This window comes from Thamnophis sirtalis, unplaced genomic scaffold (genome assembly GCF_051295495.1).
Source record: "Thamnophis sirtalis isolate CommonGarterSnake01/CBP01778 unplaced genomic scaffold, rThaSir2_p1.2 scaffold_7, whole genome shotgun sequence".
NCBI classification, from domain to species: Eukaryota; Metazoa; Chordata; class Lepidosauria; order Squamata; family Natricidae; genus Thamnophis; species Thamnophis sirtalis.
The window spans coordinates 96,742,626-96,765,727 of record NW_028261387.1 but is presented as its reverse complement, the minus strand read 5'-3'; the positions used below and the strand labels follow the sequence as shown (position 1 = coordinate 96,765,727).

The window sequence follows — 23,102 nt, the reverse complement described above, 5'->3', positions numbered from 1 at the left end:
CGCTGGTGGGCCACACCGTGGACTCAGAGACCGCTCTCGGCCAACACCCTCCCCCCAGGGCTTTGAGCTGCCCCCCCCCAGCAAAGGGGAGCACCCCACATCCACCGTAGCCCACCCCCTCCTGCCCAGCAAACGCGGATCGAGCCAAAGTCTTGGTTGTCCATCCAGGCTGGGCAAGAGGCTCAGTGCACCACCTCTGGGTCTCAAGCCAAAAGGCCTCGGCCCTTCCTGGGCTCAGGAGCCTGGGGGGTGCTGAGCTCACCTTCCCTACCCCCCAAGTCAGGGAATTTGCTCAGAGAGCCCAAACTGCTCTCGGACTGAACCAGGCTCCACCCTGGCACAAGCTCTTCACCCGCCTAGTTTGGGGGTTCACCTGGCAGCAGCACCCCAAAATCTGGAGCGACTCACTCCTTCCTCAGCCCTAAAGGGAGCCCTGAACCGTTGCCACAACTCGGCTGCAGTCCAGCCCCCTCCCCGTCTCCAGGGCTTAATTTAGGGAGAGGCAGCTGGCGGGTGGGTGGGGCACGCAGAGCGGAGGCTCCCCTCCCTGCTGCAGCTGCCTGGGCACCCCCCACCCTCTTTCGGGAGGGGCAGGCTGCTGCAGAAGCCTGGGTGCGGGAGCTGCAGGTCCCAGAGGTTGGCACCGCTGCTGCCTCCCGGAGATGCTCAGCTCTGCAGAAAACACCTCCTGGCTGCTGTCCCCCCCCCACCAGTGGATTCTGGGGCAGCCCAGAGGGCAGGGCTGGAGGGGGGGGGAAGGACGGAAAGAGTACAATCACAGCAGAAGAGGGTTGGAAGGGACCTTGGAGGCCTTCTAGTCCAACCCTCGTTCAAGCGGGAGATCTGAGACCAGGGGCGCCCAATTTTGGAACTTTTAAGACTTGCGGACTACAACTCCCAGAATCCTCCAGCCGGCACAGCTGGGAGTCCACAAGGCTGACACTTTCCCCCCAGAGACCATTCTGGCCACATGGCTGTCCGGTCTCTTCTTCCAAGCCTCCGGCTCTGCTTCAGGAAGACCCTCAACCCCCAGACCCAGCTCCGAGGCAGCCCTTTCCCCACAAATCACTCCGCTCCTTTTCCATTAGAAAAATAACCGTTTAATCGCTTGCTTGGACCAGAAAGGAGAAGGCGGCCGCTCGTGACCTCCACTTCCTCCTCCAAGAGCAGCCAGGACAAGGCTGAGAAACGGCCCCCCCACCCCCCCCACCCCCGGGGGAGGGCAGCGAGAGGACCTGCTTCCTCCCTGAGGACAGTGCAAATGTGCAGAGAAGGGTGGGGGGGGAGACCAGGCCCTGCCAGAGGACCCACCCAGGGCCTGAGACCCTCCAGGCGTCTACCAAAGGCCGGTCAGGAGCGCCGCAGCGGGAGGGGGCCGGTCTCCCCAGGAAAGTGCTGTTCCTGGGCTTAGAAGGGCTGCCGGGTGAGGAACCGCTGTATCATGTGGAAGGCCGCCCGTGCCTGGTCAGTGGGCACCATGTGGCCGGCACCCTGCGGAAGGGAGAGACGAAGAAGCGACGGGAGCGTCACGGCTGACTCGCCACGCGCCCCTCCCCCTCCTTGCAGCCAGAAACAGAAGCTGGGAGGGGGCAGGGAAAGCAAGGGAATGCATGGGAGGACTTGGCCGGGGGGGGGGGGATTGGGGAATGCAAGGGAGCCTGGGTCTGTAGCCTGGGGGAGTCCCAACACCCCAAGGTCAAATGCTGGGGAGGGGCTCAGATTGTTCCCCAAACAAAACAGAGGCAATTGACTGGTGGGCAATGGACCATAAGGAGGTCCGGTGGGGGGGAAAAAGGGGGTTTCACCTACACTGGTTTTCGCGCGAAAACTTCAGAACTGGCTTTGCTACAACTGTCCCATTGTGGGATTATCAGTCAAGGGATTCTCTTGGTTGGATAACATCCCAGGAGTTCCAATGGGACGGCTGAGGCTCTGGGAGGGGAGGGCGAGCTTGGCTCCCGCAAGACCCCTCCCCACTCTTACCTTGACGGTGAGGAAGGCAATGTTGGCGAACTCCTTCACGAAGCCCCCGATCTGATCCTGGCCGTCCTCATCCGTGAAGATCCAGGCTCTCCGGGCCACCTCCACCTGCCAGCAAGAGGGCCAGCCGTGAGGGTCTCTGGGCTTCCGGAGGGGAAGCGGGGTGAGGGGCAGGCAGCACCCAGCCCGGCCCGATGGGGAGGGTCACGGGAGGAGTCAGGCGAGGCAACCCCATCGCTGGAGGCTGTGCCCCCCACAATCCCTGAGCCCCATCACCTTCCACGCATCCCCCAACCCAGAGGGGGGAGGAGCTGCCGGCTGGAGAATCTGTTTATGCATCATTTATTAAGCATCTACGCCGCCCGTCTCCCTGCAAGGGGGCTCTACACACAGGTAGTCCTCGATGTGCAACAGTTCATTTAGTGACCATTCGAAAATTGCAAGAGCACTGAAAAAAGTGACTGCTTTTCACACTTACGACGGTTGCAGCATCCCCCGTGGTTATGTGGTCAAAATTTGGACGCTCGGCAACTGGGTCCTATTTATGGCCTGGCTTCCCTTCTGACGACCAGAGTCCATGGGGAAGGCAGGTAGCAGCTTAACAACTGCATCGATTCACTTAACGACCGTGGCAAGGAAGGCATAAAATGGGCCAAACCTCACTTAACTGCCTTGCTTAGCGACAGAAAATTGGGGCTCAACTGTGGTCGTAAGTCGAGGACTACCGGGAGGAGGTGGACCCGAGGGGCCCAGGAGACAGCGCAGGGGAGGCCAGCAGGGGCCGCCTGGAACCAGGGGTGCAGAGGGGGGAGGGGGCTTTCCCCTCAAGAGCCTCCCCAGCTCAGCCCACCTTCTGCTGCAGGGACTCCACGAACCATTCGTCCCCCAGGAAGTTGCAGGCCATGTCGACGTCCCCGTTGTAGAGCAGGACGCGGTATTTCTGCAGGGGAGACCAGGGGGGGAGGAGTTAGTGCTGCTTCATAAAACCCTCCTGAGGCCCCACCTGGAATCCTGCAACCGATTTGGGTCAATCACAAAAGAGATGTTGGGACTTTGGGAAAAGGAGAAAGAGGAGAGCAGCTGAGAGGATCGAAGGGCTGGAGAGAAAACCACAGGAAGAGCGGCGGAAGGATTTGGGCGTGGCCAGCCTAAGGAAAAGAAGGACTGGGGGGGGACACAAGGGGGGCAGCCTCCCAGTGTTGGAAGAGCTATCACAAAGAGGAGGCCCGGCCTCTTCTCCAAAGCGCCTGAGGGCAGCAGGGCTGGGGACGATGGGTAGAAATTAATGAAGCAGAGAAGCAACCGGAACTAAGGAGAAACTCCCTCACAATTAGAACAATCAACCAGCGGAACAGCTTGCCACCAGAAATCGTGGTCACTCCATCGCTGGAGGTTTTTAAGGGGAGACTGGACAGCCACTTGTCTGAAGTGGAATGAGAGCTCCTGCTTGAGGGCTGGACTAGAAGATCTCCAGGGTCCCAGCTGTATCCTATTCTAGAAGCCGCCCAGGATTACAAACTCCTGGAGGAAGGGCCAGCCTGGTTTCCCCTCCACTGGGGGTGGTGGTGGGGGGGGCAGGGCAACAAGGAACGTGGTCATCCCCATCCCCTCTCCCTTCCCCCACCCAGCAACCCCACTGCTGACCCCAGCAACTCACCCCAGTGCTGAGCAGCTTCAGGTACTGGTCGTTCATCTTGGAGTAGAGCCGCTTGTAGCCACGGCTGACGTTAAAGCTGCAAAAAGGGCCTCGATTAGGGGGTGGCCTGCAGAAGCCCCCCCCCCCAATGCACCAGGAGCTGCCCTGTGCTCCCCCCTCACCTGCAGATCTCCCACGCGGGGGCATCGTCCTGAATGTGCAGCGCTCGGCGCACTTGGGGGTCATTGAGGTAGCGGGTGAGGCCGGTGGTGTTGATGCAGGGGGGGTCCAGCCGCACATGCTTGGTCACCCCCAAGTTCAGCAGGTTCTGAGGGATTCCAAGCACAGCGGCTGCTCCAGGAGATTTCCAGCTTCATTCATTCATTCACTTACCCATCCACCCATTCATTTATTTACTCATTCATTCATTCATTCATTCATTCATTCACTTACCCGTCCACCCATTCATTTATTTACTCGTTCATTCATTCACTTCATTCATTCACTTACCCATCCACCCATTCATTTACTCATTCATTCATTCACTTCATTCATTCACTTACCCATCCACCCATTCATTCATTTACTCATTCACTCACTCACTTATTCATTCATTCATTTATTCATTCATTCTTCCCTCCCTCCGTCAGCTGCTTTCAGGCCTTCAAAGGGCAGAGGAAAGCTGCTGAGATGCATGAGAGCCTTCCCTCCCTCCCTCCCTCCCTCCCTCCCTCCCCTCCTCCTCCTCCTGCTGAAGAACGGGCTGACATCCATGGCTGCCTGAGTTGGGGGTCCCTGTGGGGGGAGGGGGCTGCACAGAAGCCCATGAAACCTTCGCTCTGCTTTCTCAGGCCGTTTCAGGTGGGCCTTTCGAGCAAGATGGCTCTTGTCCCCCAAAGAAGTCCCCCACCCTGAGGGAGGCCCCCCTTAGGGGTTTCCAGAGCCCCCACCACCACCAGTATAGGGCCACCTTTGAGGCCCCCAGCGGGGCTCATGTCCCAAGCGGCCTCTGCTCACCTGCCTCCAGAGGCTGCGGAAGGGATGCCAGAGGAATCTGTTGCCCAGGTCGTGGGTCACGATGGTCCCGTCCAGGTAGCTGCCAGGGGGAGAACGGCTGAGCTGCCTTCCGGGGCCCCTCACCCGCTTCCTCCACCCGGGGGGATCCCTGCCCGCCACCACAGGGGGGGGAGGAGGAAAGGGGGCCACTGCAAAGCACCAGGCGCTCACCTGAACTTTCCCGGCACCCCCCCAGCACAGGGGGCATAGAGGTTGTAGATGTTGAGCCCGGAGTCGTCCACAATGTGGATCATCTCCACCATCTGGAGGAACAACAAGAGAGATGGATGACCTCGAGGGGTCCCCTCCACCCCATCCCCTATGGCCCTCCCCCCCTCCCGCCAGTTCCCCCCACTCACGGCAGCCGTGCAGTTCAAATTGGGGTTCTTGTGGAAGTCGCACTTCCCCCCAGAGCAGCAGAAGCGCTGCAGGTCTCCCCAGAGCCTGTGGAGGAGAAGCAGGGGGTCTTCATCAGCCGCCCCTGGGGCCGCAGCGCCAGAGCCCCTTCCCAGGATCCCCCCCCCCCCGGCAGAGGCTCACCGGTTCCCCAGGAGGCCATGGTAGTAGGCGAAGTAAACCAAGGAGTTGTCGTTGGTCTCGTAGGAGGAGAGTCCGTTGCCCACCGAGAGGCCCTGAAAGGCACGGCCTCCGGTGACCTCCGGCAGCCCCTCACCCCCATTCCCCTCCCACCCACCCCCAATGCCCCAGACAGGAGGAGATGACTGGCTGTTGGCAGTCAGATCCTCCCCGGTGCTTCCCCCCCCGATGTCAGGGAAAGCGGGCAGGCGCTTGTCCCCCCAGCCCTGGTTTTGCTTCCCCAAGAGAGCAGCTGGAGGGAGGCTCAGGGAGGTGCAGGGGGGGGGGAATTCCGGTTTTGCCACTCTCCACTTCTGCAGAGCTGTCCAGTGCCAGGGGCCATGCCCTGGGCACCCCTGTGGCCCCCACCCACCTCCCTACCTGCCCATTTAATGCCAGGCTCCTGGGAGTCTGCTCCGGGGCCACAGGGCCCTAACGACACACCCACCTTCAGGTTGAGGCTGGCGTCCTGCATGACCCACTCTGCCAGGGTTGGGATGTAGATGCCGCCATAGCTTTCCCCAGCCAGGTAAAGGTCCTTGGGCAGGTGCTCGGGGAAGAGCTTGAAGAACTCTTTCAAGGCCAGGTAGTTGACGCGGGCCACCTGCGGGGGGGGGGGAGAGAGGGCATGTGCCAGGCACCAGCTGGCTGGGCAGGGCACGGGGGGGGGGGCAGGGGCCAAGGGTCAGCACCCACCTCTGTGTCGTTGGTGTGGTAGTCTTGGCTGTCCGAGTAGGAGTAGCCGACGCCAACGGGGGACTCCAGGTAGAGGATGTGAGCGAGCTGGAGGGAGAGGAGGAGGAGTGAGGCTCCATGGGGGGGGGAGGTGCTATCTCGCCCCCCCCGCCTCTCCTGCCCTCTGAGTGGGGGTGGGCAGGAGATGCTCCAGCCAAGCTTTCAGGGTGGGTGGGGGGGGGGTCACCTTATTCCAGGCATATTCGTTGTAGGTCAAGGTGGCCCCGTCTGGCTGGACCTGAAGAGGAAGAAGGGACCCTCTTCAGTGGAGACCCCGGGATGCCCACAGCCTCTCTGCCCCCCGGGCAGCTTGGAAGGCAAAAGAGCCCCCCCCCAAGGGAGGCAGTAGCTGCAGGGGTGGGTGTGACCTCACAAATGCCAGAGCCACAAGGGCCCCCAGCACAGCTGGAGGGAAGCTGCCCCAGGGGCACGGGGGAGGGGGCCCAGGCGAGGGGGGGGGCTACTGACCCTGAAAGGCCCGTGCTCGGTCAAGAGGCCGGCGATGGAGCTGCAGCCGGGACCCCCGTTCAGCCAGAGCACCAGCGGCGTCTCCCCGTCCGCCTCCTGCGCCTCCACGAACCTGCGGAGAGGAAGCGGCGGTCGGAGGGGGGGCGTCCCGTCCCGCCACCCGCCCCGCCGGCCGCCAGCCTACCAGTAGTGCAGGTGCTTGTCGCCGTCCACGCTCAGGAACCCCGTGTACTGCTCGAAGGACGCCTGCTTGCGCAGCCCCGGCAGGAAGTCGATGGCGAACTTGGAGGACGCCGGGCCGGACCAGGAGGCGGCGGCGGCGGCGCCCAGCAGCACCAGCGTCGGCAGTAGCGGCATCTGCGGGGAAGGCAGCGCAGGGCGGTCCGTCAGAGCGGAGGCTCCGGGGGCTCCGGCGGGGGGAGGCGGCCCCCAACCCTCCCCCGCGGGGTCCCGGCAGCGTCCCTCGCGCGCCCGCCGGAGCTCACTTGGCCACGGGGGACGGGAGGCGGCGGCGGCGGCGGCTCCTGGGGCTCCGGAGGCGACAACAGCAACAGCGGCGACCGGGCGCACGTGACTGCCGCTCCCCGCCGGGCCCTGGTCACTTGACGGGCGGGGCGGGGCCCGGAGCGAGCAGCGGCCAATGGGGGGGCGCGCCACCTCGCCCCGCCCCGCTGCAGAGGCGGAGGGGGGAGCGGCGCCCGGGCGGCGGCTGGGCTGAGTTGAGCGCCGGCCGGGACTCCCCCGAGCGAAGCGCCCGCGGAGCCCGCCGCCCCCGCCTGCCCCCTCCCGCACGTGCCCTGCGGAGCGCCCCTCCCACGCGGCTCCCCCGGCCCCCGCCTGGCTCCGAGCAGCCGCTGCCCCGGTGCGCCCCGGTGCGCCCCGCAGGCGCCGCGGGATGGCGGGCGAGCCGCTCTCTCTCTCTCAAGGGGGCCGGCTGCCTCGCGGGTCTGGCCGAGGAAAACGGGGAGGGGGGCTGCAAAGGGGGGGGGGAGCCCGGGCGGATCCGCTCTGAGCGTCGGGAAGTGCCCGAGCCGCACCTGCTGGCGATGCCCGGCCAGAGCGGGATGCCGAGGTTGAGGCTGCTTTCACCGGCCCACCTTGGCGGGGGACTCTGGCCCACCTGGGAAGGCGGGGGGAGGGTCTGACCCCGGGAGCGGCGGGCGCTAGGACCCGGCCCCCCGCCGGCCGCTCTCCCTATTTGGTGCCGGGCGTCCCGGGAGCGCGTCCGCCCCCTGGCAGCCCCTTAAAATAGCCCCGGCCGGGCAGCCGGGATCGGTCATGGCGGGCCCACGCCACCCCTCCACGCGCTTCCACGGGGTGCACGGGGCGCACGTGTGCCTGGACGCCTCCCGCACGCAGGCCACCCGCGTGGAGAGCTTCGCCCACGGGCTGTGCTTCAGCCACCTCCCGCTGGAGCCCGGGCAGCTCTTCCTGGTGGAGATCGAGGAGAAGGAGGCGGGCTGGTGCGGCCACCTGCGCGTGGGGCTGACCGCCCACGACCCCCGCCGCCTGCCCGCCGTGCCCGAGTACTCGCTGCCGGACCTGGTCAACCTGGGCGACAGCTGGGTCTTCGCCATCACCCGCCACCACAACCGCGTGGGCGAGGAGGCGCCGGCCGGCGGACTGGGGCCCCTCTGCGGGCCCCACCTGACCATCGGGCAGGTCCGCATCCCCCGCGACAGGCTGGTGGGCCGGAGCCGGCCGGGCCGCTATAGCCACATCCTGGACGAGCTCTACAAGGCCAACGTGCTGCCGCCCACGGCCCGCAAGAGCCGCATCGGGGTGCTGTTCACGCCGCAGCCGGGCGGGACGGCCCACATGCACATCGTCATCAATGGGGAAGACATGGGGCCCAGCGCCAAGGGGCTGCCCGGCTCCCGACCCCTCTATGCCGTGGTTGACGTCTTCGCCTCCACCAAGAGCGTCCGGATCATCCAGGTGGAATACGGCTGTAGGTATTGCTCAGTCTGCCCCCCCCAACCCTCTGTGCCCCCCCATGCCAGCCCACAGTGGGGCTGCTGGTTGGCTAGAAGTAGGGGAGGCCTGTGGGGCCAGCCTGGGCTGTTCGACCCCATGTTGAGGTTGCAGGAAGTGGGCAGGTCTAGTTTAATGAAAAGGAGGACCAGGGGTGAAAGCAGCAGTGCAGTATTTGAGGGGCTGCCACAAGGAAGAAGGGGGGGTCATGCTATCCTCCAGAGCCCCCGAAGGCAGGACAAGGAACAATGGATGGAAACCAAGGAGAGAAGCAACCTGGAACCACGGAGAAACTTCCTGACAATGAGGACAATTCACCAGTGGAACCGCTTGCCACCAGAAGCTGTGTTTGCCCCATCCCTGGAGGTTTTTAAGGGGCTGGAGAGCCACTTAACAAATTAAACAAAATAAATAGAGAAATGTCATAGGGTCTCCTGCTTGAGTAGAGGGAGGGAGTTGGACTAGAAGACCTCCAAGGTCCCTCCCAACTCTTTCATTCTGACTTAGCCCAGGGGAGGGGAGGAGGGTGCATTGCAGAAGAGGAAGCCCAGCCAGCAGCACCCGGCATTCTCTCTCCCTGGCTCATCCTGGAGGGAGGAGTCCTGGTTCCCGAACTCCTGTTAGGAAGAGGAAGTCAGAGGGTCGGGGCCCATCATGGTGTAACTCTGTGAAGAGGAGCCCTCTGTGACGCCCAGACACCCACCACAACAACACAACCACAACGGAAGCCGGAAGTTCTGTGCTCATCAGGCAAATTGGAGGGAGCCAGATTTGAACGATGGTCCCGAAGGGCTTTGATGGGGAGACTGCAAGGGCAGGGCTGGTCCAGGGGCTTCGTCCAGAGGGCTGAAAGGGGATCCAGGAACCCCTCTGGGGATTGACAGGGTCCCCCCCCCCACCTGAGGATCAAACTTTGAAAGTTTGATTAAACTTTGAAACTTTGATCAGGCGTCTCCTGGCATCTTGCAGATTAAAACCTGGACGATGATGGAAAGTTTTATGGATCCCAATCTGGCTATGAACCTCAAGGAATTACTGGGACAATCAACTGGTTGACCTTTAAGGTGCCAGAAGCCTCTGTGTCCTGCAAAAGCCTAGGGCAGCTTTGACCCCTGTGGAGATTTTCAGAACAGGGTTGGAATAAAAATATCAAAATAATAATATTTTTTTAAAAAAAGGAATAGGTGGGGCCTGGGGATGGTGACTGCAAAAGGGCTTAACGGTCAGGGGGTCCCCATGCCTGTCTGGGAAAGGACAGCCAAGCCAGGAGAGAAGCCCCTCCCTTCGGATTTCTCCCCTCTAAGCCAGGATGGGGGAAGGGGCGGCTGGAATAGGCAAGAGTGAAGGATTCTGGGAGATGAAGTTCAGCAACCCTTGTTGTGCCATGCAGGTATTCCTCGCCTTACGACCATTTTTCTCTCTTACGATGGTTGTAGCACCCCCCCATGGTCACATGATCAAAATTCAGACGCTTGGCAACTGACTCATATTTATGACGGTCGCAGTGTCCCGGGGTCACGTCTTCCCCTTTTGTGACCTTCTTTGTTAACAATATTTTTATTTTCCATTTTCATAACATATAATCACATGTATACTATTACATAGACAATATCATGTTGTGGGAGAAGACAGTATCCATGTGCAATCATATTACTTTGAAATCTAACACCCCTCGTCAGGCCTAATATGCTCCCCCCCCTCCCCCCTCCCCCCCAAGCCTTCACAACCTACCCCCCCCCCGACTTCCCAGAACCCGTACACGGTATAGATATTTGACAAACACAGTCTAAGATATATTGGGGGGAAAAAAGAATAAGAAATTAAAAACATCTTTGCATTGAACTTAGCTCCTCTTTGCTAAACTAACTTTATAAACAATTTAAATCATTCCTGATCTTAAGCATAGGCTAACTGGAATTTCTTAGTCCCGTATTTATTTTGTATATAGTCAATCCATTTTCTCCAGTCTCGTTTATATCTCTCATCTGAATGATCTTTAAGATATTTTAGCCATCTCAGCTAAATTTGTGACTTTAAATATCCATTCTTGAGTTGTAGGCAAGTCTTCCTTCTTCCAGTATTGCGCCACCAACAGTCTTGCTGCCGTTATTAAATGCAAAATCAAGTTAGTCTCTACCGCTGTAAAGTCAGTACTTATACCTAGCAAAAATAACTGAGTAAACTTTATCCTTCTTTTGAAGATATTTTGCATAATCCACCATATATTTTTATCCAAAATGCCTTAACCTTTTGGCAAGTCCACCATATATGGAATATGTAGCATCGAGAGAACCACATCTCCAACATTTGGGTTGTAAATTCGGATACATAGAAGCCAGCCTTTTAGGATCTAAATGTCATCTATAGAACATCTTGTAAAAATTTTCTCTCAGGTTTTGGGCTTGTGTAAATTTCACATTTCTTACCCAAATTCTTTCCCATGTATCCAACATTATTGGCTCTTCAATATTTTGAGCCCACTTTTTCATACAATCTTTAACTAATTCTGTTTCGGAATCCATCTGTACTAATACATTGTGTATCCTCTTTATATGCATTAAACTTTGATCTCTTATTTGTTTAAATAAATTATCCTCAACTTGGATAAAACCATTTTTTTGATCTATTTTCCACCTGGCCTGTAACTGCCCATACTGGAACCATGTTTGAATTACCTTTTCCTCTTTTAATTCCTCCAATGATTTTAGTTGTAATACCCCCTTTCTAGGGTAAGAAGCTGTCTGTAAGTAATTCTATCCTGTTTTTGTGCTATGTTCATATTTTCTATTGCATGTCTACGAATTGCCCACATGGGTATCTTGTCATTTAATTTGTGTTGATATTTTTTCCAAACCCGCAATAAAGCATTCCTTAAAATATAACTTTTAAAATTTTTGTCCACTTTTTTGTTATATAACAGGTAAGCATGCCAGCCATATACCAAGTCATGTCCCTCAATATTAAGTATCCTATCATTAGTTAAATCGATCCAATCACTGATTACAGATAATGCTACTGCGTCATAATATAGTTTTAGATTGGGTAATTTCAAACCTGCCCTCTCACGTACATCTTGCATTATTTTTAACTTTACTCTCGGATTCTTTCCTGCTCATACAAATTTATTAATACCCTTCTGCCATTCAAAGAGATTCGCATCTTTTTTAAGTATAGGTAACATTTGGAAAAGAAATAAAATTTGGGTAAGATATTCATTTTCACTGCTGCTATTCTTCCCAACAAAGATAACTGCAACTTCTCCCATTTTTTCATCTCTATCTGTATACTATGCCAAAGTGGTTCATAATTATACTTATATAATTTCCCATTTGAGATTAAGATATTAACTCCGAGATATTTGACCTTTTTGACTATTTCGCATCCTAACATTCCTCCTAGTTCTTCCTTTTGTTTAGTATTCATATTTATAGCTAATATTTTTGTTTTCCCTAAATTTATTTTAAAACCAGACACTTGACCATATTGATTAATCGTATTCATTAAGATCATACTAGATTCCTGCGGTTGATCCAATAATATAACCAAATCATCCGCGAAAGCACGCACTCTGTATTCTTGCTGCCTAATCTTAATTCCTTTTAGACCGTCCAAGCCCCGTATTTTGTTCAGCAATACTTCCAAGGTTATAATAAACAATAGTGGGGACAAGGGACAACCCTGTCTTGTACCTTTTCCAATTTGAAAAGAATCTGTTAAGCTTCCATTGACTATAATTTGAGCCGTTTGCTGTTGATATATTGCTTTGATTGATTGTAAAAAACTTTCTCCTATTTGCATTTTTTGCAATGTTTTCAACAGGAATTGCCAGTTAACTCGATCAAAGGCTTTCTCAGCATCCAAAAATATGAACGCAGCAGGAATTTGATTGTTCTTTCCCAAGTATTCTAATGCATTAATAATTAGTCTTACGTTACTTTTCATTTGTCTCCCTTGAATGAAACCTGTTTGGTCACTGTGTATCAATTGTTGAATAACCAACATTAACCTATTTGCTAGGATTTTGGTAAAGATTTTACAATCTATACCCTTTTGTGACCTTCTGGCAAGCAAAGTCCAGATTTGCTTAATGACTGAATTATTCACCTAACAACTGCAGTGATTCGCTTAACAACTGTAGCAAGAAAGGTCATAAAATGGGTCCTTGGTGCTGTCTAAGCTTGGTAGTTTCCCTGGCAGATGTTTCATGACCCAGCTAGGGAACATTATCAGTGCTAGAAGGGGGGGTGTTTTGTGGAGTGGAGACGGAAAAGAGGGAAAGGGAGGAGGAGGAGGAGGAGGAGGAGGAGGAAGGTTTCATGACCCAATTAGGCCCTGACCTGGCTCCTTAGGAAAGAAAGACTCTCGATTCCATTTGTGTGAGAGATAATACTTTTACTAAAGACCAAGTGGCTGCAATAAAGCCAAGGCAGAACTAAAATTCACTTCTGAATGTCCCTTAGTTAACGTTCTCTTTCCCCCATTCTTCCCCTTGTTGTATGTCTACTGTCCAATTACATTCTAAGGATTTGTTTTGGTGACGGTCCCCGTGCTGGCGGGCTGTGGGGGGGGGTGAGCCTTGTGCTTCCCCTTTCAGGCCTCTGGCTTTGGAGCGATGGGTCGATGTCTCAGAACGGCATAATGCACAGTTTTGGTTCCCCGCATTCTCCTTGAGCACAGCAATTCCCTCCCCCCCAGTTTATGGCCAGCTGGCATCTAATAAATGGTAAATGGTAAATGGTAAATGGTAAATTTATTTATAGGCGCCCTTTTCCCTGGGGGACTCAGGGCGGCTTACAGCAGATAGGGTGGGAAGACACACAATGACATATATAAATAACATATAATTAAAATAAAAGCAACATTCATTCAACATTCGGGTGGGGACAAACTATAATCTTTAACCCCAGGCCTGACGGGATAGCCAGGTCTTGAGGGCTGTGCGGAAGGTCTGGAGGGTGGTGAGGGTACGAATCTCCACGGGGAGATCGTTCCATAGGGTCGGAGCTGCCACCGAGAAGGCTCTCCTCCGCGTAGTTGCCAGTCGAGGTTGGTAGGGAGGCTGGGGCTCAAGCTGGCAGTTCTGACAAGGGTTTGGGCTGGGACTGGGGGAGTCCAGGATCCGTGTCAGGCCTTCCTCCCTTCAAAACTTAAGGAAGAAAACCCCCAGCTCCACTGATTTAGAGAAGAGGCACTTTTACTAAGTTTGAATTTCGAAGTGATAGCAGCAGAAGCACCCCCAGATCTCATTCCAAGCGCACGGAAGTTACAGATTGAAAGTCACCCCTAATCTTTCGTCCCACGGTCCAGCACCGAGAGTCCAATCAACGTCCAGGATGATGGTGTGGGAAGGATCCTCTTCATGCGTTTCTCCCACCTGGAGTCTCGGGACGGTTGGCTTTAAACAGCTCCACTCAGTAGTGCCATAATTCATGGCAAAAAACCTCCCTTTCGGTTCTCATGGGACTATACCTGCTCACTTCCCCAGCCCAAATACCTGAGCTCCCCTCCCCGTTACGACGGCAGCCGATAGCCAGCATGTGGAAGAAACACCCGTGGCTGGAGATCCGGCTGACCCTCGGCCACAGAAACTTCCCAAGGACTGTGGATGAGCCCATATGCCTCACACAGGCCGTTGCCTGGAGGGAGTTAGGGAGGGAGAGAGCCACGTCATAATGCCCTTGGCTATTTGGGTTTGCAATGATTTTACTAACCCAGTGTTTCTCAACCTTGGCAACTTGAAGATGTCCGGACTTCAACTCCCAGAATTCCCCAGCCAGCGAATGCTGGCTGGGGGAATTCTGGGAGTTGAAGTCCGGACATCTTCAAGTTGACAAGGTTGAGAAACACTGTCCTAACCACTGCTGGGGAATTCTGGGAGTTGAAGTCCGGACATCTTCAAGTTGACAAGGTTGAGAAACACTGTCCTAACCACTGCTGGGGAATTCTGGGAGTTGAAGTCCGGACATCTTCAAGTTGCCAAGGTTGAGAAACACTGTACTAACCGTATTGGCTTTAATTTCAAACGATGTGATTGATGGATAAAACAATAATTAGAAAGGAGGACATGCATTTATCTCTAATTGCCTAGTATTTCTCAAAACGCGACGACTCCCTTATTGCTTCGTTTTCCCATTCCAGAGTAATTGCTGCAGAACCACTCAAATCCCAGGAAGGAGAAGGACAGAGTGTCCAGTTTAAGGGTGTGGTTTGCTTCCCTTAAAATGCAGGTGGCAGCCAGGAGCATCATTGCCCGGTCTGCCTTCCTCCTCCTCCTCCTCCTCCTCCTCCTCCTCCTCCTCCTCCTCCTCCTCCTCCTCCTCCTCCTCCTCCTCCTCCTCCTCCTCCTCCTCCTCCTCCTTTTCGGCACAGCCCCATTGCAGCCCCAACGTTTTACCTGTTTTAGTTTAAAGTGGTTTTAATATTTAATATTGAGAAGTACATTTTTTTTGCATAATATTTTTATTTCCGTTTCATTCTATACAATCACATGTTTACTGTGCATAACCAGGGCATATAACATTGAGTAATAACCACAGCCCTCACTTTTATAGAAAATGCCCCCTACAATACAAACCGAATATACTACCTTGGCCCACCATACACCCTCTTTCAACCCCCTCCAACTTTCATTCTTCCTTCTCACATACCCCTCTACACCTACTTCCCCTCCCCCTCTATCTAACCCTGACCCTATCACTTCCTCTCTTAATCCATTCCCTCCCTTCCTTCTCCTCCTCCTCTCTCTCACTCTCTCCACCCTCCTTCTTCTTTCATTCAGCTCCTCCCTTCGGTATACTTCTATTACTTACCAATATATTCAGTTTGTTCTGTTTTAACACTAACATTAAAAAGCCACAGTATACAAGTGCAATCATGTACCTTAAAGTTTAACATATATTATGTTTCCCCCCCCCCCCCTCCCCCTAGAACCCCACCTCCCTTCCCTCCCCCCGACTTCCCAGAGCCCATACACGGTTTAACTTTTTAACAATCACCGTCTAGAATATCTCTACATTGATCTCAGCTTCTTAGAAGTACATTTCTTTTAGTAGGGCTCCCAAAGGAATCTTAGCAAGGGCCTTCATGGCTCATCACTGGCTGGGCCTTAAGGGGAGAGCGTTAAAGGGAGCCATTAATCCCAGAGGTGCTTTTTCAAGAGGCAAAAACTGGACTTTCTGCCTTTTTCTCTGAAGACGTTTCCCTTCTCATCCAAGAAGCTTCTTCAGCTCTGACTGGATGGTGGGGAAGGGAAGGATTGATACTTGAAAAAGCACTTTTGGGATAAGAGCCAAGGTGGCACAGTGGTTAAATGCAGCACTGCAGGCTATTTCAGCTGACTGCTAGTTCGGCGGTTCAAATCTCACCGGCTCAGGGTTGACTCAGCCTTCCATCCTTCCGAGGTGGGTGAAATGAGGACCCGGATTGTTGTTGGGGGCAATATGCTGACTTTGTAAACCGCTTAGAGAGGGCTGAAAGCCCTATGAAGCGGTATATAAGTCTAACTGCTATTGCTAACTGCTATTGCTATTGCTATTGCTATAACCATGACCTGGATGGCTGAGAATCTCCATAGGCATTTAGCAAGCCATTTGCCGCATATTCCGTGAGCGAGTCAGGCAATGGGACTCCTAAGAGGAGAAAATGGTAAGCAGCATGGACTAGAAGTGGAAGGAAGGAAGTGGCTACCTTGGGGGGAGCGGTGGCTAGTAAATGGAGAGGAAGGAGGAACCAAGTACTTCTGCTACTGAGGAATTGACGTTCCGTATGTACTTGGGAAGTGAAGACGTAGATTGGGACATGGGGTATGTCTAGTCCAGTGTTTCTCAACCTTGGCCACTTGAAGATGTCTGGACTTCAACTCCCAGAATTCCCCAGCCAGCATTCGCTGGCTGGGGAATTCTGGGAGTTGAAGTCCAGACATCTTCAAGTGGCCAAGGTTGAGAAACACTGGACTAGTCTAACACAAGGGACTAAGGGGGACGTATCCGAGTGACTGCCACAAAGACCATAGAATGGCACATTTGGAAAGGACTTCACGGGTCTTCTAGTCCAACAGGAGACCCTACACCCCGCCAGGCAAACGATTGTCCAGTCACCTCCAGTGAGGCAGCACCCACAACCTCTGAACGGAAGCTGCTCCACCAATGAATTGTCCTCACTGTCAGGAAGTTTCTCCTTGGTTGCAGGTTGCTTCTCTCCTTTATTAGTTTCCATCCGTTGCTTCTTGTCCTGCCTTTTGACGCTTTGGAACATAGTTTGACCCCCTCCCCCAACTTTGTAGGAACCCCACAAATATAAGAAACAGGGTCAACCTATTCTCCAAAGCACCCGAGGGCAGAATAATAAGCAATTTTCATTCATTCATTTTCATTTATTATATTTATATGCCGCCCTTTCCCCCCGAAGGGGACTCAGGGCGGCTGACAAATCAAATCAGGGAAGGGGAGGGGGGTACAGACAAAAAAATAAAAAAACGAAACATGACAATACATAATTTAAAAACACACAACAGTCATACCATTTGAGACGGGGGGCAACAGCTCTTTAGCCCCAGGCCTGTCGGAACAGCCAGGTTTTAAGGGCTTTGCGGAAGGCCTGGAGGGTGGTGAGGGTCCGAATCTCCACGGGGAGTTCGTTCCAGAGGGTCGGAGCAGCCACAGAGAAGGCTCTCCTCTGGGTAGTCGCCAGTCGACACTGGCCGGCGGATGGAATTCGGAGGAGGCCTAATCTGTGGGATCTGATCGGTCTAGTGGAGGTGATTGGCAGCAGGCGGTCTCTCAAGTACCCAGGTCCAATACCATGAAGGGCTTTATAAGTGACGACTAGCGCCTTGAAGCGTATCCGGAGACCAATAGGCAGCCAGTGCAGCTCGCCGAGGATAGGTGTTACGTGGGTGAACCGAGGTGCACCCACGATCGCTCGCACGGCTGCATTCTGGACAAGCTGAAGTCTCCGAATGCTCTTCAAGGGCTGGAAACTAATCAGGGAGAGAAATCCAGCCTGTAATTTCCCGATAGGACAATTAATCAGTGCCAACTAGAAGCCTCTAGTAGCTGTGGGTGCTCCACCACCAGAGGTTTTCAAGAACAGAATAGACAAGACATTTCTCTGAAATGGTATAAGTGTCCTGCCTGAGCAGGGGCTTAGACTAGATGATCTCCAAGGTCCCTTCCAACTCTGATATACTCTTCCTCCGTTAGGGTTAGCCTGAAAGATTTCAAGCAGAAGCAAAAGGCCAAATCCCAGCTCTTTGTAGCAGTGGCAAGAAAGAATCCAGGCAAACAGTTTCGTGTCATCTTAACATCCAGGAGATTTACTGTGGCACAGAGAGTTTCCTGGAAAGGCTTCCAGCGCATCCGGGATTTGCTCCCTTTCCCAGGCGCCACAATCCTCTCCATGTTGCTGTTACCACAACAGATTAACAAAACTATTTTTGAAGTGATTCCCCAGGGATAAAGTTACACAGGATGAACAGGACTAACACGACAGCTGCGTGGCGTTTTTCAATATCCAGGGGAATTTCTGGGAGAGGGGTTGATTTTGTGTCCTCAGACAGAGTTTGAAATAGCAAGTTAGACTTATATACCTCTTCATAGGGCTTTCAGCCCTCTCTAAGCGGTTTACAGACTCAGCATATCGCCCCCAACAACAATCCAGGTCCTCATTTTACCTACCTCGGAAGGATGGAAGGCTGAGTCAACCCTGAGCCGGGGAGATTTGAACAGCCGAACTGCAGCTAACAGTCAGCTGAAGTAGCCTGCAGTGCTGCATTTAACCACAGCGCCACCTTGGCTCTGAAAGGATCCCCTAGGACCTCCCAGGAGACCAAGAGGAAGGAAGGGAAGGAGGAGCATATCAGCAGCCAGAGATCACAATTACCCAATCAGAATAGAGCTGGAAGAGACCTTGGAGGTCTTCTAGTCCAACCCCCTGCTCAACCAGGACCAATCCTATACAATGTCAGACAAGGGGCTGTCCGGTCTCTTCTTGAAAGCCTCCAGTGTTGGAGCACCCACAACCTCTGGTTGAGGCAAGCAGTTCCACTGGTTAATCGTCCTCACTATTAGGAAGTTTCTCCTTCATTCCAGGTTACTTCTCTCCTTGGTTAGTTTCCATCCATTGCTTCTTGTCCTGCTTTGGAGAACAGGTTGACTCCCTCTTCTCTGTGGCCGTCCCCCAAATACTAGAATACTGCTCTCAGGTACCGTCCTCCCTCCCTCCGGCCCCTTAATCCTTTTCTCTCGACCGGCCATTCCCAATTCTTGCAACTGTTTTTCCTATGTTTTAATCTCCAGGCCTTTAAAACATCTGAGTTGCTCTTCTTTGCACGTCTTCCAAAATCTCAGCATCTTTCTGGTGACCAAAATTGGATGCAGGATTCCAGGCGTGGTCTTATACTAAGGCTTTATAAAACAGTGCTTATATTTTGGTTCTGTCCCTCTGTTTGGACAACTAAGGCTTGTATTAGCCTCCTTGGCTACTGCTGCAGACGGCTGGCTCATTTCCCCATGGATATTCTAGTCCAACCCCCTGCTCAAGCAGGAGATCCTGGGCTGCGCCAGTCTTGTCTTAAATTCCTCCAGAGTTGGAGCACCCACAACTCTTGATGGCAACCAGTTCCACTGGTTAATTGCTGTCCTCCCTGCTAGGAGGTTAATTCCTTAATTCCAGGTTGCGTCTCTCCTTAACCAACTCTGGATATGGAGGCTGGTGAGGAGGGGAAGGGCTGGGCTCCGGCTGTCAAGGAGGGCCCGTCTCTTGAAGGTCTTTGGCACCCCTCCACCCCCACCCACAGCATCCTGCCGTGGTGACCCCACCTGCTTAGGAGGAGCAGCTGCTCTGAATGGAAGGTGTCATGACGGAGACACACCTGCTCCCACAGGTAACCCTCATCCATGCGGAGGGCTCCAGCTGAGTCACCCTGGAGGCGTTGCACTCCTGCAACCTCTGAAGAAGGACTCCCTGGCCCATGGTGCTGGGCCAGGCAACGCGTCTGCCCAGCAGCAGCTTTCACTCTGCAAAGCGATGTCTTTCACCGGGGGAGGGGGTAAGACCCTGGGACCCCAGGAGGGCCACTGCAACACCAGCCGTGTGTCAAGGGCGTGAGGGAAGGAGGGACGGGAGCCATTAACCTGAAGCCGGATGACTGCTGGGTGGCCGGGGAGCCCCCCCAAGGCTACATTTGTGCTTCTGGGTATTAGCCAGCCCCCCTGCCACCCCCCCCATGCGCTCTGCCTTCTGGCTGAATCCACCCAGGCCAACCTGATGGCCCACCCGCTTTTGCTCTGTGTCCAACCGTGGCAACTTCAACTCCCAGAATTCCCCAGCCAGCAGGCTCTGAAGGTTTGGCAGGCAGCCCCTTGGCCCAGGGCCATGGAATCTCTGAGTGAACCTTCTTCTCAGAGGGCACCCACTCACCCCCCCCCATTTTCTTTGACGAAGCCCCATTTCTTTTGTGCCCCATTGACTCTGTACCCCTTTAGAGTAGAACAGTGGTTCCCAAACTTGGCAACTTTAAGACTTGTGGACTTCAACTCCCAGTTGAATTCTGTGAGTTGAAGGCCACAAGTCTTTAAGTAGCCAAGTCTGAAGACCTCTGATTTAACAGACTAACACAGTGGTTCCCAAACTTGGCAACTTTAAGACTTGTGGACTTCAACTCCCAGAATTCTCCAGCCAGCTCTGCAGAGCTGGCTGGAGAATTCTGGGAGTTGAAGTCCACAAGTCTTAAAGTTGCCAAGTTTGGGAACCACCAGAGTAGAATAACAGAGTTGGAAGGGACCGTGGAGGTCTTCTAGTCCAATCCCTCCTGCTCAAGCAGGAGACCCTACACCATTCCGGACAAATGCCTGTCCAGCCTCTTCTTGAAAACCTCCAGTTATGGATCCCCCACAACTTCTGGAGGCCAGGAGTTCCAGTGAGTGATTCTTCTCGCATTCAGGACCCTTCTATTTTGTGGCAGCCCCTCAGATATTGGAAGACTGCTATCATGTCACCCCTAGTCCTTCTCTTGGTTAGACCCACCAGACCCACCTACTTCCCTTAACCATTCATCATACAGTTTAACTTAAGCATCTTTGTTGCTCTTCTCGGCCCTCTTTCTAAAGTCTCCACATCCTTTTTTTTACTGTTTGAAAACTCTCTTCTGGATTCATGTCTTAGGGGATGGTAATTAGAGAACGAAAAATAGCAAGAGCTTCTAGCTTTCTATCACACAAAAACCAGCTGCTTGAGAATAAGCCTCAAAGATGCATTTTACAATTCCTGCAACTCAGAACAGCTTGGTTTGCACAAAGGAGACACTTATCTTGGTTTAACCTTCATGTCTTAACCTGGTTTAGCTGGGTTTGCAAAGTGCACATTTATGTGGGTTTAATTCATGTATCAAAGGTAAATATAAAGCAGTGTTTCTCAACCTTGGCGACTTTAAGTCCCGTGGACTTCAACTCCCAGAATCCCCCAGCCAGCAGAGCTGGCTGGGGAAATTCTGGGAGTTGAAGTCCACGGGACTTAAAGTTGCCAAGGTTGAGAAACACTGATGTAAAGGTTCCGCTCGCATATATATGCTAGTCGTTCCCGACTCTAGGGGGTGTCATCCCCGTTTCAAAGCCGAAGAGCCAGCACTGTCCAAAGACGTATCCGTGGTCATGTGGCCGGCATGACTCAACGCCAAAGGCACACGGAACGCTGTTCCCTTCCCACCAAAGGAGGCTCCTATTTTTCTACTTGCATTTTTTTACGTGCTTTCGAACTGCTCGGTTGGCAGAAGCTGGGACAAGTCACGGGAGCTCACTCCGTTATGCGGCGCTAGGGATTCGAACCGCCGAACTGCCAACCTTTCTGATTGACAAGCTCAGCGTCTTAGCCGCTGAGCCACCTTGTCCCTTAATTCATGTATTAAGCTGCTTTAACTAGACCTGGACAAAGGACACACTTTTGTTGGTGTAACCCTCGTTTCTAAAGCTGGTTTAAGAGAAACTGGATCTCTGCTCGTTTACCCTCTAACCCTCACCTTTCTCCCCCCCCCCCCAGTGCCCTCCCTGCAGACTCTCTGCCGCTCGGCCATCCAGAAGCACATCAGCCACCGCCTGGCCATCGATGGGCTGGACCTGCCTCCTCTGCTGAAGAACCTTTGCAAGTACGAATGAAGCACCTGGCCGGGCACACCTGCCTCTCCTGCCCGACGGGCCTTTCCAGACAGGGCCGGTTCTGTAAGTGGCTGGGAAGAAGCAGCCGATTCTGCGGATGTCAAGCAATGGGAGGCCTCCGTTGGGGCGCTCCCAAATGCACCTGGGGAAACCTCCGTGCCCCGGGAGCAGCCCAGGTGCCAGGAGGGCAGTGCCCCATTGTGGTCAGGACGAGAATCTCCTGCATATAAACCTGAAGGCGATCCGGGGCAGCCACGAGAGCTCAATTAAAAGCCGTCTCAAGGAAGGGCTCTTTGCTCTGGTTGGGAGGCTATTTCTGTTCCAGGCGTTTTTAGATTTTTATTTTTATTTTAGATTTTATTTATTATTTTTAGGCCGCCCTTTTCCCTAAGGGGACTCAGGGCGGCTTACAATTCATAGGAGGGGGAGTGCAAGACAAAACATAAGACAATACGTGAGTAAAAATAGAAATAAAATAATAAAACACAACATTCATTCAACATTCGGGTGGGGCGGATAAAAATCTTATCCCCAGGCCTGACGGGAAAGCCAGATCTTGAGGGCTGTGCGGAAGGCCTGGAGGGTGGTGAGGGTACGAATCTCCACTGGGAGATCGTTCCAAAGGGTCGGAGCTGCTACTGAGAAGGCTCTCCTCCGCGTAGTCGCCAGTCGGCACTGACTGGCGGATGGAACTCGGAGGAGGCCTACTCTATGCGATCTGATGGGACGAAGGGAGGTAATTGGCAGAAGGCGGTCTCCTCTCGTTGGTACCCCCGTTTCTCTAACGCACCAGGGAGGACCCCGGCTGGGCTCACCCTGACAGGCCGGGACCAGGTGTGGCAGAGTCCAGGTGCTCTCTTAGCCACACGCTTATTCAGTGCTGGACAAAAGTGGGATCCCCCCTAAGGCTGGGAGGACCCCAAATGCAATTTTAAGCAAGCATATATGAAATGAACAAAATGATAAAAGGTTACGATATTTATGTAGTTACTTAGCCAAGCACATGATATTAAAGTAACCAAAGTATTTTTACAATCCCCAAGGCACCTCAGAACTTTTGAGCACCCCTAATGCTTGGAAATTGAAAGTTTAAAAACTTGACACGTCCCAAATAGGTTTCTGGATTACGTGAGAGGAGCACTGCTTTCAGGCATTACAAAAATACTTCCACACGCACGTTGTGGTTATGCTCACATGTTCAGCTAGAAGTTTGTGATTCCCGTATCAAGGTCTCCGCAACTCTGAACACTTGCTAAGGCCTGAATTTTATTGCTGTCACTTCCACCTGTGAATCTTTAGACCAATCATGAGATTTACCAAATCCTGATCAATTCAATTCAATTTATTAAATTTATATGCTGCCCTTTTCCCCCGAAGGGGACTCAACACCACCTCTTGAAGGTTTGGGTTGAGGGAGGGGGGCAGAGGTCCCAGTCACTTCAGGCCACCTGACCACCAGAGCAGAGACCCACCGGTGGCCACTCAGTGGCTCTGTGTGACATAAGGCCCACACCCTGTGATGCTGGTTC

At 53.7% G+C, this 23,102-nt stretch overlaps 2 protein-coding genes across 2 annotated transcripts; one reads left to right on the top strand and one right to left on the bottom strand.

Annotated features, from left to right (window-relative positions):
- Nucleotides 1-1,077: 1,077 nt before the first annotated feature.
- On the bottom strand, nucleotides 1,078-6,825 carry CTSA (cathepsin A). Its single transcript, XM_087720707.1, has 14 exons — nucleotides 6,636-6,825; nucleotides 6,452-6,563; nucleotides 6,171-6,221; nucleotides 5,945-6,031; nucleotides 5,697-5,852; nucleotides 5,213-5,304; nucleotides 5,032-5,116; nucleotides 4,844-4,935; nucleotides 4,634-4,712; nucleotides 3,799-3,944; nucleotides 3,638-3,713; nucleotides 2,831-2,920; nucleotides 1,984-2,088; nucleotides 1,078-1,491 (listed from the first exon to the last, which is right to left on the bottom strand). The coding sequence occupies exons 1-14, from the start codon at nucleotides 6,806-6,808 to the stop codon at nucleotides 1,408-1,410; spliced, it is 1,428 nt and encodes a 475-aa protein (XP_087576833.1). The 5' UTR covers nucleotides 6,809-6,825; the 3' UTR covers nucleotides 1,078-1,407.
- A 623-nt stretch (nucleotides 6,826-7,448) lies between these two features.
- On the top strand, nucleotides 7,449-21,895 carry NEURL2 (neuralized E3 ubiquitin protein ligase 2). Its single transcript, XM_087720706.1, has 2 exons — nucleotides 7,449-8,402; nucleotides 21,458-21,895. Exons 1-2 carry the CDS (start codon nucleotides 7,730-7,732, stop codon nucleotides 21,571-21,573), a joined length of 789 nt encoding a protein of 262 aa, XP_087576832.1. The 5' UTR covers nucleotides 7,449-7,729; the 3' UTR covers nucleotides 21,574-21,895.
- The last annotated feature ends 1,207 nt before the right edge of the window (nucleotides 21,896-23,102 follow it).

Bases quoted from the DNA above. Each gene is read 5' to 3' on its own strand.
- CTSA (XM_087720707.1), bottom strand. From the start codon at position 6,808: ATGCCGCTACTGCCGACGCTGGTGCTGCTGGGCGCCGCCGCCGCCGCC. The intron at 4,936-5,031 runs GTGAGTGGGGGG...TTGTTCCTCCAG, and splicing joins ATTTGAACTGCACGGCTGCC to ATGGTGGAGATGATCCACAT. The intron at 2,089-2,830 runs GTGGGCTGAGCT...TCTTGCTGGCAG, and splicing joins TGGAGTCCCTGCAGCAGAAG to GTGGAGGTGGCCCGGAGAGC.
- NEURL2 (XM_087720706.1), top strand. From the start codon at position 7,730: ATGGCGGGCCCACGCCACCCCTCCACGCGCTTCCACGGGGTGCACGGG. The intron at 8,403-21,457 runs GTAGGTATTGCT...CCCCCCCCCCAG, and splicing joins CATCCAGGTGGAATACGGCT to TGCCCTCCCTGCAGACTCTC.